This window comes from Paramacrobiotus metropolitanus, unplaced genomic scaffold (assembly GCF_019649055.1).
Source record: "Paramacrobiotus metropolitanus isolate TYO unplaced genomic scaffold, Prichtersi_v1.0 Parri_scaffold0000044, whole genome shotgun sequence".
In the NCBI taxonomy this organism is placed as follows: domain Eukaryota; kingdom Metazoa; phylum Tardigrada; class Eutardigrada; order Parachela; family Macrobiotidae; genus Paramacrobiotus; species Paramacrobiotus metropolitanus.
The window spans coordinates 558,799-575,782 of NW_026570264.1; the positions used below are offsets into that span (position 1 = coordinate 558,799).

Sequence of the window (16,984 nt, forward strand, 5' to 3'; positions counted from 1 at the left end):
AACGTCCGACTAAAATGCGAAATCTGCTAGTCACTTCCTTTGGACCGCCCACCGGTGTCGTCTCATGGGTGATCACGTGACAACCCAGGTTTTAGGCCTGAATATAGTCAGTCCTGGTCACCTCATAGAAAAAACTGCTGCTGAGGCGACAAGTTGCAACAAATGTCTCCACGATAGGTAGCAGTTATTAATCTTGTTACGCGTAATGGCTCCATATAGAAACAAAATGCTGTGTCAGATTGTTCTGCATTTACGACTGCTATGGTTCAAGAAACCATTTTTTACACAGGCTACGACTCAAAGAACGCAAATCAACCGCAAACTAAAACAAATAACAGAAGCCCTTACAAATGTCCGAACAGCTGACCGAATCTCTACGTCTGTACCAGCAATTGTGTAAACTGATGGCTAGTGCACGCCCTAATGTGCCATAATCACCATATAAACTGTTTTAGTATTAAGCTGTTAACTCATAATACTGTTATTATAATTGTAATATTTGTTGTACAAACACCGGGTAAAAAACACCATGAAAGCGACAGCGGGTGTTTTGATGTTCATATTTCTGGCAGCTGGTAAGGAAAGATTATACTAATTGCAGTTTTGCAGCAACTGTATCGCTATACATACTAACTGTTACTACTATATTATTACCCAAATTAACAAAGCTAAAATTTATTCTAAAAGTTGCTAGATTTAAGATTCTGAATGGTAAACGGTCCGAAACAACCGCATATTTTAAGCTAAAAGACAGCAAATCATCTTTTGCAATCAAAACACAGCTTCCAGAGTCAATCATTCGTTGAATACTAGTCTTGAACTTGTGTGTACTATTCGCTGGTTACTTGAAGATACTGGGTTGAAAAAAAGGGATCTTAGTTTTATTGTGGTGTCTCTTCCGGTATGTTTCATTATGGCAGGCATGGTCAGCAAGACGGATTGTTTCTTCCCGTGTACCACCTTTCCTTCCGTTGGACCGGTGTGTGGAAAGAATGGGATCACGTACTCCAGCGAGCGCATAGCCTACTGTCTCGGTAAGGTCTACGTTTTGAAATTACAAGTAGTCTCAATTTTTAAGGGCGAAGAGCCTAACTTTCAGAAGCAAATGCATGTGTTTAGGGACCATCCATAAATTAGTAACGCCAGTAGGGGGTAGGGGGAGTCTTTAAAACGTTACTATTTATGACAAAGGGGAGAGGGGCTTTAAAAAAATGTGTTACGTTTTGTTACAATTATGACGTCACAATGGTAAAGCTTATGGAGGGGTTTTGATTTTATTACGTAACGCTTAGGGGAGGGGGTCTCAGTTTTGTTAACATTGGTGACACAGGGGGAGGGGAGTATTCAAAATCGTGAATTTTGGCGTTACGTAATTTATGGATGGCCCCTTAACTTGCCCATTTACATCTTTGAATTCCCCAGGTGTCGCAGTAGCTCATCAAGGCAAATGCGAGAAAAAGCGCTGCTTCTGCAGCTGCGATGGCGATGGATGAGAGATCTCGTTGTGCTTTCGGTTTTCCTAGAATGGTCAGGTAAACCATTGTCAACACTGTATCGACGCTGTCTTGTGAGTGTCGCAACAGCAATCGTTTGCGCCGGGAAAGGTAACTGCCGGTTGAAGCGGTCTGATGCGATTCTAACTTTTTCGAACTCAATTTTCGAACTCGATTTTTTTAGATTTAATATAATGGTTCAGCTGCTTATTCAGACTTGTAATTTTAGCGAATACCAAGGCCTAAAATAGTGTCCATTAATGGACAAAGTGTCCATCATTGAAAACAGTTTGTCCATCATTGCCGGAAAAAGTGTCCATTATTGTAAAATTCAAATAAAATAAGAAAATTAAATGGGGGTCTATGAATTTCAAATTAATTTTTTTAGATTGTTGTCTCCCCTGTTTTCGAGCTGTTTAGAAAGTTAAAACACTTCCCTTTATGCCTTTTTAAGCGTCTTCAAAGTAATCAAGGTCAAGGCAGTCAGTCAGCTATGCCTACAGTCAGCTGTCTATCTGCCTGTCAAACGCACGAATACTTACCATAAGATTCACAACCGATATTCTCTGCTGTCTTCTTGTGTGTATGAGTACTGCATTTACATGTACACTTTAAGAAATGATTTTTTGCGGTAACACCGTAACGGCATGATCTGTACAATACATTACTCCCGTTTAGCTAGCTTAAAAGCAAAAAACACATTCTCGTTGTCAACCATGTCGTTAAACGTTCCAAGAACAGAGACAGCGTTTCCCCGTTGTATCTCAATACTGATTTTCTGGCGCAAAATCATTGTATGTACTGCATTTACATTGTATTTACAGTATATACCTGGTTTCAATGGCTTTGCTAGCAGAAGATGATTCCCGCAGCAAATGAAATAACCAATAACTCTTTTATTACTGCTTAATTTAGGCTGTTGATTTCTACAGGTATTTACCGGTCGTCTGCTTACTGACCACTAAGTAGTAAAATAACACATGAAGGTTCATGTTACAAAGAGGAAAATTAATATATTCAGTATTTTTATTCGAATTTCTAACCATTTCTTCAGCCCACCTATTCGTTGACTTCGCGCTTCGCGCGAAGAGATTTTACTCGAACAAATGTTTTACACACTTATGCCAATTTCTTACAATATTCAATATTTGAAACACCACCCCGTATATCAGCAAAATTTGTCGTAGTGCGCAAAGGTCACGGAATCGCTTAAGATTTTTCCCGCCCCCCTTGGGGGGGGAGGGTGAAAACGTCCCCCCTCCAGGGGTGTCCATCATTGACTTTGCACTATTTTAGGCCCTGGCGAATACGTTAGCGTTATAGTAGGCTACTGAGTCACTGACCACCTGTACTTCTTTTTGTAAAGTATGATGCTTAGCTACGCTATGCTTTCAAGTATAGATCAACAGGATTTGCGCCCTATGGCCAACAAAAACGGAACGTGTTGTTTAACATGCTTAAAATTGCAGTAGAGTCAACTGATACACTGCAAGTACAGTAAAATCCCTCTACTACATACACCCTCCGTTCTCAGCTTTCTGAATGTTGTAAAGAGGTGTATGTTACATAGGGGCACTACCCCTGGGGGCGGTCGGTAATTTACCCCCCAGGGGGCTGTTGTAGATTGGTCAGTAGTAACTAAGCAAGGTGCAGCTGACGTTTTGTTTATTTATTTCATGCTATTCCTCCAAAAAAAACTCTGTCGCTTCTGTTTTGCGTACCGTTTCAAAAAGCTACCATATTACTGGCAGTTTATTCTTCAGAATTAACCGGTGATCTTTAATTTTTGATGCCTTTTTGCTGTTTTTTTCTGTCAGATCTGGTACTGGACAGATTTGAACCAGAAACCGGAACTTTCTTTGAAACTTTTCTCAACTTATTCAGGCAGCTGTATGTAACGCAGGGGTTGACTGTATGTTAAATACTGTCAGCGGTTCCAAGGAAGGTGTATGCTATACTTATAGAGGGGTGTATGTTATATAGAGAACTGCCCCTATGTTATAATCCACCGAACAGTCCGGTTCCCAGCCGCACGTATACAATAAAGAGGTGAATGTTGTATAAGGGTGTATGTAACGAGGGGTTTTACTGTAGTGCCAATGTTTTTACCAAACTCCACGAATTCGATTTCGAAGCCGAACGAAACAAGATAAACCGGTTTCATGCAGAAAATTAAATGTCCGGTCACATTTTCCATGTAGGACAAGAGAAGTACGTCCTTCAATTAAAACACTGATGTGTTCCTGTTGAGCTGTCTGTTGATTTTGGTATTCAACTTTGTAACCGCAACCCAACAGGCGGTTTTCCACGGTTTCAATTGTAGATGGTACAGTTTGTTTTTAATACTACAGCCCCTACCAGTTCAACTGGATGATGATACGATGTCAGGATGAGCTGTCGTTTTACTTTGTAGCAAAAGCCTTTTACTATCACGCAGTGACATTAAAGTTTCTTATTCGAGTCTTCGACCGCACATCACTACTCAACAATTTACATGTGTCATGTTGTTGAAACGTTGAAACGGTTGAAACGGTTGTTTGTTTCGTTGAAACGGTAGTAATCTTTTCTGCGGAAAGCCGGAAGCAACGGTACAGTCTGTACTAAAGCAAGATTGTCAGCCAACGAGAAGGACATTTTGGTCCGTCGCACCAGCATAATCGTGGCGCGGCAAACTGACGACCGTTTTTGGATTTTACTGCAGGGGGCGTATGAGATTAAATTTTCACACTCGGTACCCACCGTCGTTGCGTTTGCCGTTTACGTCCATGTCATGCATGGAAATTTCATACAGAAAACACAGTGTCAGTTTTTGTTGGATACAAAATCTTTCATGTTTGAAAAGAATCGTTGTTTGCATAGCATATTATTAAGGGAGGCAAGTCAACCGCGCAGTCAAAGCACTATTCCAAAAAATTATGTACCAGCTTAAAGAAATTACGTACAATATGCATAGCAATTACGTACGATATACGGGGCATATGTGCCGGCGAAACAGAATTTACAAAAATGTACATGTCGGTGCCGAATAAACGCAAAGCCAGACGACGCTGTTCCCGTTGAGTTGTCACTCCAAATTCAGCGTTAGCGTGATTTAATCCCACATAATTCAGCACCTATCAATAATTAATTTAACTGACAGCAACGGAGATTAGGAGCGTGTAACTTGCTACCAGGGCAAACCCGGCCACTGTACGGTGCTGAAAATGAAAAAGGAAATAGATGCCCAAAATTTAAGGCACACGTTATTTCGGCTGTAGAACAGTTTTGCAGCTTTAACATTAATAGCATCCGGCTAGATATTTCATCCGTTCGGACGGTATTCCCTGTTTACTGCAGCACATGTTAGTGTAAGAAGGACTGAGGCCGTTATGCATATTGAAGTAAAGCACTTTCAATTTTGTGTTACATAGTATATCAGTAATATACGGTGTAATTTGTGTTCCTGTACAGTCATGGTAAGCCCGATCGACTGCTTATTTTTCTGTGGCGGGATGGTTTGCAGCTCTCGCGAATCGCCGGTGTGTGGAACGAATGGGAAACGTATCTGAGCCAGTGCCTAGCAGACTGTGCAGGTAAATCTGTTGCTTTTCTTTAAAGCAATCAAAGCAAAGCAATAATTTGTGCAGCTACGAAATTTTATTTTTACGCTTTCCAGGCACCAAAATAGCTCACGACGGAGAATGCAAAAGCCAGTGCACTTGCCCTTGAAAGATAGGAGAACTCCTGTAACGCTCGCCCTGTAGTTGTAGTGCTATGTGAAAGGATGTGGAACTGCACAGGAAAGCGCCCAGCTATTTCGGAATGGAGAATACTTTTTTGTGATAGCGTTATTTTTGAATCCCATATGTGTTATTATAAGGTACAAGCGAAATCGCCACCAAAACGTGACGTGATTCATTGCATCTGTTACGTTTCCGCCATATACCGTAATTATCGAATTTGTGGCACCCCCGAAATAAGCGCACCCCCCGTATTAAGCGCACCGCCGCAATCATGTTCGAAAAATAATGGCACCCCCCGAAATTACGGCACCCGGTGCCGTAATTAAATGTTAAGTCTAATAAACCGGTAATTAGATCGTAATTTTTGTTTAAGATTTATACGCTAAAGTTAAAATTTTTAAACGATTACTACCATTTGCGAGCTAGCCATATACCGGTAACTAGGGCGCTCAGTTTCGGTACAGCTGGATGCGCTGTTGTTTCGCTTCTAAGATAATAATTCCTGGAATTTATTGTTTGAAAAATAACGGCCCCTTCTAAAATTTATTGTTTGAAAAATAAGGGCACCCCCCGAAATAAGCGCACCTCCCCGAAATAAGCGCACCTGCTCCTTGGCATTCGAACTATTTGCCGCCCAGTGCGGCAAATTCGATAATTACGGTAGCATGCAGTAAATTTCACGGTCTACAGCAACTCCACTGGTAGTAAAGTGACTTTCACATCACCAGTCGAGCGTTAACGCTTAAAATAAAATAACTGCTAAGGCAATGGATTCTTTACAAAGTTTGCAACGTACCGTTTATTTGCTTATCTTGTTGCATACGAGAAATTCTCATGCAATACATTGTGTAGTTTATTTGTACTGTAAAGGAAAGCTGCGATTGGAAAAAATGCTTAATAGTTGTTCGCATACAGTTTCTAGTCAGACAATGGTATATCGGAAGCTCATAATAAAATGCAAAAGCCCGAGCGGCAACTGTAACCAGAATGCTGAGACAGTCAGCGGAAATACTGAACGCTTGAGAAGGCAGTGACAGAAGACAATATCATTTTCGCACTTTTGCTAACCTAGCTTGATTCGACAGAATTCTAGAGTAAGGTTTACAGGTTTCTAGAGTAAGGTTTACAGGTTTACAGGTAAGGCGTGATTTCAAGGTTTACAGTTTACACGTATTATTCCGCAGCGATCGCTGGCAAAATGAAAGCGATTTCAATTGGATTGTTGGCTGCTATTCTGGCAGGTGGTAAGTACTTTGATGACCATTTAGCACAACTTTAACTAGTAACAGATTCTGATGGTCCACCTGTTTTTATGGCAGCCCTGATAAGCAAGACGGAGTGTTTTAATATTTGCTTCAGCAACTTTTGCTACGGCGGTGGGTCGGTGTGTGGAGCTGACGGAACAACATACTCCAGTGAATGTCGAGCGAACTGTGCAAGTAATCTATATTTTGTTAGCTGTTTGGATTGTACGAGTACATGGTATATACTGCAGCACTTCATTATGAAGACGAAACAAGTTTATCAAACTAGCATATTGTTGTTTCTTGACTATTTATATTTTTACAGAAACCACGGTAGCTCATAAAGGCGAATGCGAGAAAAAAGGATGCCTCTGTAGTTGCTTTTGCAAGGACAGGAGCTCTCCTCTTACGTTCGAGCTATAATCGAATTGATGTCCGTCAGCGCTAAGCCTTATAGAAGGACCTGCTACTTTGGGGATATTATTGTGTTTTCGAATAAAATGGCTGTATAAATAAATTAAAAAGGGCATTCTCGGCTGGCTGGGAGCAGACTTGGTGCTGTGGTTTTGGGCTCATTTTTTACATCATCGCTGTTTTGCCTTTTATGTTGTTATGGTAAATAAACCTGAAGAACGGTGGTATCCATGATCAGATTATAATTTTTTTTAATGTTTCTGTTTTTAAACACGACGAAAAAATGAAAATGCCGAAAAATGACAATACGTATGTGGCTGGAAAATCATTGTTACAATCACGTACTTTGTTATAGGTGCTTTTGGCGCATAGATGCTACGTCGCACCATTGCTTGCGGTAATCATAAACTGACCTTCGACCGGCCTTGTGCATGAGATTTGGTACGCAAATGGCGGTGTCAAGTTCACGTCTTAGCAGATGCCATTCAAAACAACTTATAGACGCAAAATAAAATGAAACGCAATGTTTTGTATGTCCTTCGATACGCAACGAGGAAGGTTTGAAGAATCGGTGTTTGCATAGTATAATATCGAAAAGAACTCAAGTCAGCTGCATATTGAACGACACAAAAAGCATGCCAGCACGATGCTAAGCACGATACAAAATCGCTTCGATAGATTGCAAGTACACTACTATAGTATTTGAAAAAGTCGTCAAACACCATGCCGAAACTCTGAGCCGCAAAAAGACAAAAAGGGTTCTACGCCTAGCGGATGCCATCGTAGACGACTCTGTGCCCATTGTACAACACTTTTTTGCATTCGACCGATAGCTGAAGGCTTGCTAGTTATTGCCTATTAACAGTAACAAACTGATAGGTACAGATAATATTATGAAAGCGGTAATCGCTGTATGCGTGGTCATCTTCCTGGGGACTGGTAAGGAAGTGCTGCCATTAATTTTATAGTAATTTTGCTTGGGGGCAGACTGTGGAATTACCTAGATTATTATTTCAGTCATGGTCATTCAGACGGAGTGTATGTTGCTCTGTCCTAATACGGAGTGCCGCCCTGAAGGGGCCGGTCGGGTGTGTGGAACGGACGGGAACACCTACGCGCACGATTGTATGGCGAATTGTCATGGTAATGTTCTGACATTTTCCAGTGAAATATAGCAACGCTCCAGTACGACATCGTACATACTAGTTAACTAGAAGTATAGCATCCATTTATCTTCCTAGAATCTTTAAATTTTTCGAGGTGCCAGGGTATCGTATAAAGGCTATTGTGGGAAAAAAGAAGAAAAGAAGCGCTTCTGCGGCTGCGATTGCAATGATAACAAAGCTCGTGTTGTTTTCCAGTTGTAGTTCGGAGTGGTGTGCGCCACGATAGGGAACCGCAGCTTAAAGTGCCCTGATATTCCGGGGATACGATATATTATTTGAATGAAATAGGTTTTATCTGTGCATCTGTACACGTGAAGGACTAAAGGTTAATGACATTTTGATGATCTGTGATGTAGTTGCGCGGTTTGAGGTAAACGTCTAGAGCAACGACAGCTTTGTTTTTACGTCATTTGGAATAACGCCGGCACAAACCTAAATACACTTCCTTGTCTGCGAGCCAACTGTCATCACAGACTCGCAGTATAGTACAATATAAAAGGGGATTTATTGGGTTATTCACATTGACAGTGGTTAAACTCAAAATCACGCAGTAATCATCATTTCAACACATAGTACACTTCATCCAGTCTCTTGACAGTACAAAACATTTCCTGAACATACGCAGCATTACCTCGCATCAAAGCAACACTGATTCTCTCCTTCAGAAACTGAGTGGACCGTTTCTCCTGTGTCCTCTCAAAAAGCATTTTACCGAGTGTAGACATCTTACATTTCGATTCTTTACCCCACACGCCCATTGTTTCGAAAACCAAAGCAGAAAAGTTGAAATTATCGCGTATATATCCGTGCTTATGGTTTTTCTTTGCCTCTGCCATAACGGCGGCAGCACCGGCCTCCTGGGACGTCTTGGCGATGTAGGAAGTGGCCATGGTGTCCGGGCAGGTGACGTCCCAAACCCAAGATTTTCCTTGACTAAAGGGGACCGAGGTCATGCCGTCCGGTCGTTTCAGAGTGTCGCGGTACAGGCCTGGTGGTTCCAGAACAGAAGGAATGCTGGCCGAATCACACGCACGATGGATGACATCTCTGATTTCGTTGTGACGAGAGATTTTCGCTTTCAGATGCTTACATCCCAACCCGTGATATCCCCACTTGTCAACAGCGCTGCAGCATTTGCACCGGTGTTCTATACATACTGTAGCGCCGATGCGCTGCGCGATGGAGATTCTCACTTCGGTATTTGACAGCAAGGTGCCGAGGCTTGCCACTGGAACCGCGTTAAGCCACAGTCCGGATTCGGGCTGGGACACAGCTAGCAGCCGGGCTTTATGGTTAACGGAGTAGTTTGACGTAATACTGCTTCTTTTGGAGGAGAACGACCGGTATGTCCAAAGCATGCTGTACAATATTAACATTATCTTGTTGAGCAGTCACGCAAGCACTCGCGTTTGCGGTATGAAGGCGCTATTAATTTAATTAAGGAAAGTGGACTGGCACATGGTGCCAAATTCATGTACAACGTACACGTCGAAACCTTTCGCTTTCGCGCGCTCCCAAAAGCTTTTTCGCGGTGATTTATGACATCCTATAGTGAACAAATACGGATAACTTAAGTCACCGTTTCTCTTTAAATTTTGCGTGAAAGGGCAGACATGCATGAAGATTGTTCTTGCACCGAACCAGGTAACAAATTGTTGAAATTCATTTCAAAATTTTAAAAAAATGGATTAAGCCTAGTTAGATATAATCTAAAAGATCATCAGCTCAAAACGACGTTTGGTACATCTGTGAGCGATTAAGTTTTTTGGAATTTTATTTCACCAACAACTCTCTAAACGGATATTGCGCGCACAAACCGTTTTCGCGCCAGTATTTACAAATCATTTGGCACAGAATGTCAGAAAACAATTCAAAAAGGTGTTTGTTGCGCTGAAACAAAATTTTTCGTAAGTGTACATACATGTACATCAATTTGTTGCCATCTGCCGGCACACTTCCCTTGAAAAGCTCAGGAAGATAATTATGTTGTTTTTATTTTGGCGAATACGGACCATCTTTTTTTTTAAAGTTTGAGCTTCCAGATCTCAAGAGGTGATTTACAATTGGCTTTCGCAACGGCCCCATGTGGAGGGAATTGGTACAAATTTTTATTTACTGTAGATGTGATGATCTGATTTTGATTTGATTTGATTTGATTTAATTTTGAGTAGCCAAGCCCGTAAACGGGCACTCTCACATATCCTTATCCGTTGAAGAATATCAAATATGCTAAGGCTAGTCAAGTCACCACAACTCGTTAAACACCAGTAATACGTACGCTAGAGAAGCAACACGTCACAGAATTGCTGTAGGCTAATACGGGCACAAAGCTGCGTCATGCACAAGGCACAAAGCCACAGAACAACAAGATCAGTATCACTCTATATCGCATCCGTATCAAAGTTGAGTCGAAGTTGAGGCCCCTTCGTACGTCCACGTACGGCATCGAAGTGGTGAATTGATCCACGTAGAATCCGTATTGATCACAGGCGTCGAGGAAACGTACACGCCACTCCGTACGGTCAGCGCTGATGCCGACTAACCACTTCGCACACAGCCTTGCGGGCCATTATGTTGTTTTTATTATGTTGTTGTTATTTGCGGGCCATTCTGTTTCGGTGATGCTGACAATATACTGTACATGTATACATGTCGGTTTTTACCAGTAAAATATTTCTCATAACTGATAAATTCCCCCTATTTAATGACACTGAATTATAATATCATCTGCGCTAACTGGACGCCAAATGATTAAAACGGATGTCTTTACGGTTTACTTGAAGAGGGCGTAATGAACTAGGGGAAATTTCACACAAATTGATTTTAGTTTACAACTGCGAGATTAGGAAATTCAATTTACGAGAGAGGAGATTCAGTCAAAGAAATTTCGGATGACTTTAAAGGGAAGAATGTGGTAATACTAAACCAGCTCGTTAATTACACCGACGTTACGGTCGGAACGGCATTTGGATAATGACAGTTCAATTATACGATCTGTTAGACACTTCTCTTCCATCTGAACGGGAGAACATATGTGATCGCCGACTTTTTTTACTAGTATTGCCTACGCATACAAAAAGAAATTTGTACTGTATAGAATCACATACCGCACATACCAACCTCACAGTGCGGTAGCCTGGAAGTGTGCGTGTTAACCTTAAAGGAGTTGTCTTCCCTTTAATGCCAAACGTTTCCATAACTGCTATATGGCTTCAGTCGTATGCTATAAAAATATTTTTGGACAATAATCTAATTTTACATCATATTTAAGCATATTTTAGTCCTTTTCTGGGGGAAATTATGATTTTCAACACTGGTGACACTTAAAAACCATGAAGGGAGCGGTTAACTATAGCTCAGCTGCCAACTGATACCGCTAACGTGTGTGCCGCGGCCGTCAACCCGATGTACTGGTCGTCGTACAGTATCGGAATTTTGATAATCTGTGTCATGATCTGCGCGCTCAACGGACTGGTACTGATTTTCTATCTCATCAACTTTCGCCTTATCCGGAATTTTCACGTCTACGTTTTTACCCTGTTAAGCGCCAATTTCGTATTAGCCGTGACTTTTGGACCACTGGAAATTCTCAATCATCTATTCGAGCGGTGGTGTGGGGGTACCTATTGGTGTACGTTCCGTATTTATTCTGCGAGTGTCATTCCGACTGCTCAGATTTTTATCCACACCACCGTAGCGTTGTGTCGGTGTTGCGCAGTGATCTTTCCGGTTCAGTATCGCGCTCGGCACACCACCCGTATCGCCGTTGTACTGTCTGCTCTGTGTTGGATTGCCGCTCATTTTTTGGTCGTACCTGCACTTGTGTTGGATGTCTTGCTATTCCGACAACCGGAAGCGGTGTATGGCTGCGAATGGAATTTCTTGGCCCTGCCTGAGCAAACCTGGCTTATTGTCTATCAGGCTGTGTCCTTTATTACGCTGTGCATCGTACTGGCACAGTATGTGGTGGTTTTCGTTATTCGCCGGAATCGTTCACGAAGGTTACAGCACATTCCGCACTCCGAACTGCAAAATAGCGGTATGTCCAACTTCTTTCGGCAATACGTCTAGTTTCAAAATAGCTATTGCAATCCAATAATTACAATTTATAGAAGAAAAACAGTTGGACAACGAACAATTTATGGAAGAAATTCTAAATTTAGATCACCCTTACAATGATTTCTGGGATTTATCATTTTATTTAGATTTAGATCAGGGGGACTAACAGAAATGTTCTTTTCGTTTCAAGGATTAATATTTTTTTACATGACACTTACTATGTACCTGTATGCAGTAGCACACTTCCATTACATAGTATGTCCTTTCCATGAGTGCAGTTTTTGTAGTACGAGTACGAGTACGAAAAGTACGTTTAGAAGTACGAGACGTCTATCTACTTGAGGCAGTCAAAAACCAACCAAACAAGCGCTTGGAAAAAGTTGAGATCAGCGTAGTAAAAATACGTAGTTGATAAATATATTTCGTATGTCAGACGACGAGAAGCTGGGAAAGTACTGTAACTGGCATCGGCGAATCTAAACCTACCTATTTCATCAATTAGCGGTTGGAAAGTCTGATATCAGACCACTATCAGCCAGCATCATGTACTATGATGTTACATAGCATGCATCGATGTATGCTATGTGGTATCATAGTACTAGTATGGTTTGCAGCCTGACGCAAAATTAATACGTAATACCGGAGAGAAGCGAAGGTCTTGTTGATTCAGCTCAAATGATTTTTTCATATGTGACCGTTCAAGCTACGACATGCCGGCAACGTTGGCGTACGAATCTATACATCAGTTTTGTTATTTTCGATCTGTTGACTGCATGTAAAGAGTGATCACATAAAACGGTGTTCGCGTATGGTAAGAATGACAGGGTCATACTGCGGAGAGACTAAGAGGCAAGATCGTTTACGCAGTGGTGCTCGTACAACTCAATTACGGTACTCACCATACGAAAGCGTTCTTTGGGCATCGATAGAATCGATAATGCTTACAAATCAAAATTAGTTTGATACAGCTTGGTCCGTCAGTTTGGTATAAGTTGCATCGCTGACCTTTGCAGGTATTTATATTCAGTCAGTGGGTGCGTCCTCGCATCGGTCAGATAAGCCCGACGCAAAGCCGGAAAGCAGCGCCTTCTTATTGCTGACGTTGTTGACCCTGACTGTCTTCTTCTGCTGGACGCCGTCTGTAATCATCGAACTGCCGATGTTAGCGACGATTGTCGACCCTAGCATCATGTACTGGATTTTCTCACTCGGTGAAGTGCAGGCTATAGTGGATCCCATAATTTGTGTTTTATCCTTGCCGGATCTTCGTCGAATAATTTTTCAGCAAATTCGGTGTTGATTTGAGGAAACCGGCATCTGTAAAAACCCGACAGTGTGGATAATCGTTGTTATTACTGCTGCAGCACAGATACAATCTGACTAAATGATGAGGCTACGGTCTATGTTAAAAGCCAGCGAACAGCCTTTCTTGCCCGCTGAGGCTGGTTGATCAATGCAGCTCCTCTGTTGTGACTATAAATAGACCGAAGACAGCGCATTCCAGTGCTGCCAAAAGCGCAAGCTGAATGCTGCTTGCTGTATCGATCGATCGGCACATGTGTGTGCGAGTGGGTAAATCCGTAGTCAAGCTGAACAGGCAGAGCTACTTTTATAAGAGGTCAGGACAGAGCGTAGAAATTTATGGCCGATGCGATGTAAGAGCACAAGCCCCACCTCAGAACCAGGCAGAGGGAGGGCTTCTAGCCTTCCAAATGCCACGTATTCCAGTTTACTCATTCCATTTACAACTAGACTGCAGCTACACACAGCGCTTGTGAATTCGAAATATCCCTGTTCATGGTAATAATCAACCACAAATCAACAAATATAATACAAATATGTCAAATGTTTGAAATTTAACTATCAACTGCCAGCGCTTGCCATCAGGGTTATCTTGGTGGCTATTGCTTCTTAAAGTGTAACATTTGAAATATTCTATGTGGATACAGGTATAAGCACAATAACCAGGAAATTAATATGACATAATAATATGCTATTCCAATTTTTATTTATTTGGTTTTACAGCGTCATACATTCACAGTAGGTCAACCACTCTACTTACACACTGCTGTATTAAGATTGAAAAAAACAACCAAACTGTCAGATAGCGTAAGGCTACTGATGGTTTATGGTGGTGAGTAACCTTTGCTGAACAGCAAACTCAGACACGACGCTAACCCAATCGTTCTGCTAACGTTGACCTTTATGTAAACTGATTGAAGCTAACACTGCAACAACATCAAGGCTAAGAAGACATTCTAGAGAACACTTTCCAAGACCAGATATTCCATAGCTGCTAGCCATGCAGGATGACATTAATTCATTCACAAGGAGTTCTTCTCCCTCAAGCATTCAGAAGCGATTTCTGATGCAAAATATGAAAGATGAGAGAACACGCCTTCAACTCAAAAGCACTCATAGACAAACCATGCGTCAACAATTTATTGATTGTTTTAAGAAAGATCAAAGTGCACTTAACACAATATTAATTGGCTGATACTTTCTAGCCACTTCCTTCCGTTGCAAACCACACCACAGTATGATTGTCCATACAAAATGTACTTCTACCAGTCGTACTCGTGACACGCTCCTTCTTTGGACCGTGACGTCCTCGGCACGAGCGTCCACAGGATCCATCCGAGCATCCATTGCTGGCGAAAACGGGTGAAACGTCGTTCTGCATGGGTCATCTTCGGAATTATGTGGAATTCATACGAAAAAAATACTAAATCGCTGCAGAGCTATCAGTCAACCGAACGCGAAATGAATGATTAACCAAAGGGCTCAAAGTTGCATAAATATCGCCTGTTGGAAATATTTTGAATGTATCCCACCCAACAGGAAGTAGAGCAGTCGTAATTTTATGTCGAAAATCAGTTTTGGAATTTCGAGGTTTGGCGAAACTGATTTTCGAGTATAACCAGGAGGCCGTTTTGCTCATGTCCGTGCTGTAAGCCGGATTTTAGTGCCGGCTTTTATCACGGTCGTCAGATTTCATGGACATCTAGGTTCATGTGCGTATTCTGCCATTTTGACGGACGTAAAGAAAAATGTGACGAAAGCCGAGTAAAAATAGGCCTTTACAACCACTAGAACCGTTGGCTACATGGAGGCCCCGGGTAAAACTCCTGGTGTAATACAGCTGACAGGTGGTGTCACGTGGTCAGGTCATGAACATAATACGAGAATAGAAATTTGAAGTAAGTTTAGAACAGGTAACGTCCAGTGATATCGCGACAATTCTCCACAAGAAAGGTTACGAAGATAACGTCAGGTGACAACACAACAGGTAGCGGTACAGTTTCAGGCCATCCACAGGCGTAGTAAAAAGCGATAACAATAACTGATGCGAGAACTTCTGCGGCCGACATGATGTGCCGCAGCGCACTCACAAAATACCAGGCGCCGACAACCAACCTGGCATTCTCTTTCAAAACATATACGCACTCCAAAACGGGCGCTAATGACCAACCCGTTTCCAAACTACGGGCGCTATCGACCAACCCATCCATCCAAATCCAGTCCCGCTTCACTCCTGCATCCCAATCCACTCCACCGTATCCTTCGGGCTTTCCACTCCATATCCACACTGCATCTGCTGCACAGGTCACGCGCTCCTTCTTAGGCTTTGAATATGCCGCTGGGGAAAATGTCAGTGAATCCGCAGACGCTAGACCAATCTGCGCTAAATTATTCGGCAAAACTATCCCTTATCGATCCATTCACGGTCGGAAAAGCACGCTTCTGTGGCGGATAAAGCTGCATAATGATGCTGCATCCAGTCACTGCACGTGGCATGTCGCGATTCATCCAGTTCCTTATCGACGAACGCATCTCACATTAAACAGCAGGGCTCTTTACATATGTTGTCCTCGCTGGAGGTCATTGATCTCGCTGACTCATTCTCATCTGCTTTGACTGCGAAAAACATTCCACTCAACCTTGGCGCTTCGGCCCGCACAAGGCGCTCATACGAAAAAGCGATCGATATAGCCGTGCATGCAAAACTAGGGAAACGGAAACCAATAAAACTGCAACTCAAAGAAAGTAGACAAAGAGAAACAAAAATGTACACTGTACGGAACATGAATACTGTACATGCGAAAAAACAACACATGGTGCAAACTAAACGAAGATGCAATTTTCACTTTGAAAAAAAAACGCAAATTAAATTAGAAGAAAAAGCCATCTTAACCAAAATGTAGTTGATGTAACTTAAAAAAACCAACCGAGCATAATGCGCCCGCGTTAAAAACCAAGGAAACAGAGAATTTTATTAAGAAGAAGTTATACCATTGTCAGGTTTCGAAAAACTGATTTTTTCAAATTGCTCATACGGCAAGAATACTATCTTATCTGTCAATTTTGGGCGTATTTTAAACTTTAAACACAAAAACTCTTCTCAGAGTTTTTCCTATTCTAGAATACGCCCCTTCTATGGTAAATTTGAATTTTTCAAAAAACAATGAAATTAGTTATTACATTTTGAAAATTCACAGTACAAAACACTAGATTTTTTGGCTTAAACACATACAAAGATTTTTTTCTCTTATTAAGACGTGTAGTAGAACCATTTTGGTTGTTATAAGCTGTAACGGTTCTGCTGTCAACGTTGGGCCCATCGCGCACAAGCGAATGTGCCGCTCAGACCACGAACACGGTATAACTTCTCGTTAAGGCGAAATGAGTAATCGACCTTTGGTTACATGCCGGCAACTTAGTGGTTCAGTGCGTTACGCTTCAATACTGAATGTCTGAGTCAGTGCAGGCATCTGACAACATATGAGTGCATCGCACCGCACGTACTGCTCCCGCTAATATATTCGCACAAGCCTAGGTTTTATTTGTTGACGTCCAACACACAGTTCTGGATGCAAGGTAAGAAC

The 16,984-nt window shown here is 41.9% G+C and overlaps 1 protein-coding gene and 1 long non-coding RNA gene across 2 annotated transcripts; both read left to right on the plus strand.

The window, feature by feature from the left end:
• The first annotated feature begins 434 nt into the window (after positions 1 to 434).
• On the plus strand, positions 435 to 7,144 carry LOC129591086 (uncharacterized). The gene is made up of 6 exons (XR_008690805.1): positions 435 to 575; positions 921 to 1,034; positions 1,423 to 5,065; positions 5,149 to 6,459; positions 6,535 to 6,654; positions 6,785 to 7,144. It is a non-coding gene; the product is annotated as an uncharacterized LOC129591086 (long non-coding RNA).
• A 463-nt stretch (positions 7,145 to 7,607) lies between these two features.
• Positions 7,608 to 13,478, plus strand: LOC129591145 (uncharacterized). Its single transcript, XM_055486683.1, has 3 exons — positions 7,608 to 7,812; positions 7,891 to 8,016; positions 13,112 to 13,478. The coding sequence occupies exons 1-3, from the start codon at positions 7,767 to 7,769 to the stop codon at positions 13,396 to 13,398; spliced, it is 459 nt and encodes a 152-aa protein (XP_055342658.1). The 5' UTR covers positions 7,608 to 7,766; the 3' UTR covers positions 13,399 to 13,478.
• The last annotated feature ends 3,506 nt before the right edge of the window (positions 13,479 to 16,984 follow it).

Excerpts from the sequence above, each read along its gene's own strand:
- LOC129591145 (XM_055486683.1), top strand. The coding sequence starts at position 7,767 with ATGAAAGCGGTAATCGCTGTATGCGTGGTCATCTTCCTGGGGACTG. Across the intron at positions 7,813-7,890 it reads GGTCATCTTCCTGGGGACTG|TCATGGTCATTCAGACGGAG; the intron begins GTAAGGAAGTGC and ends TTATTATTTCAG. Across the intron at positions 8,017-13,111 it reads TTGTATGGCGAATTGTCATG|GTATTTATATTCAGTCAGTG; the intron begins GTAATGTTCTGA and ends TGACCTTTGCAG.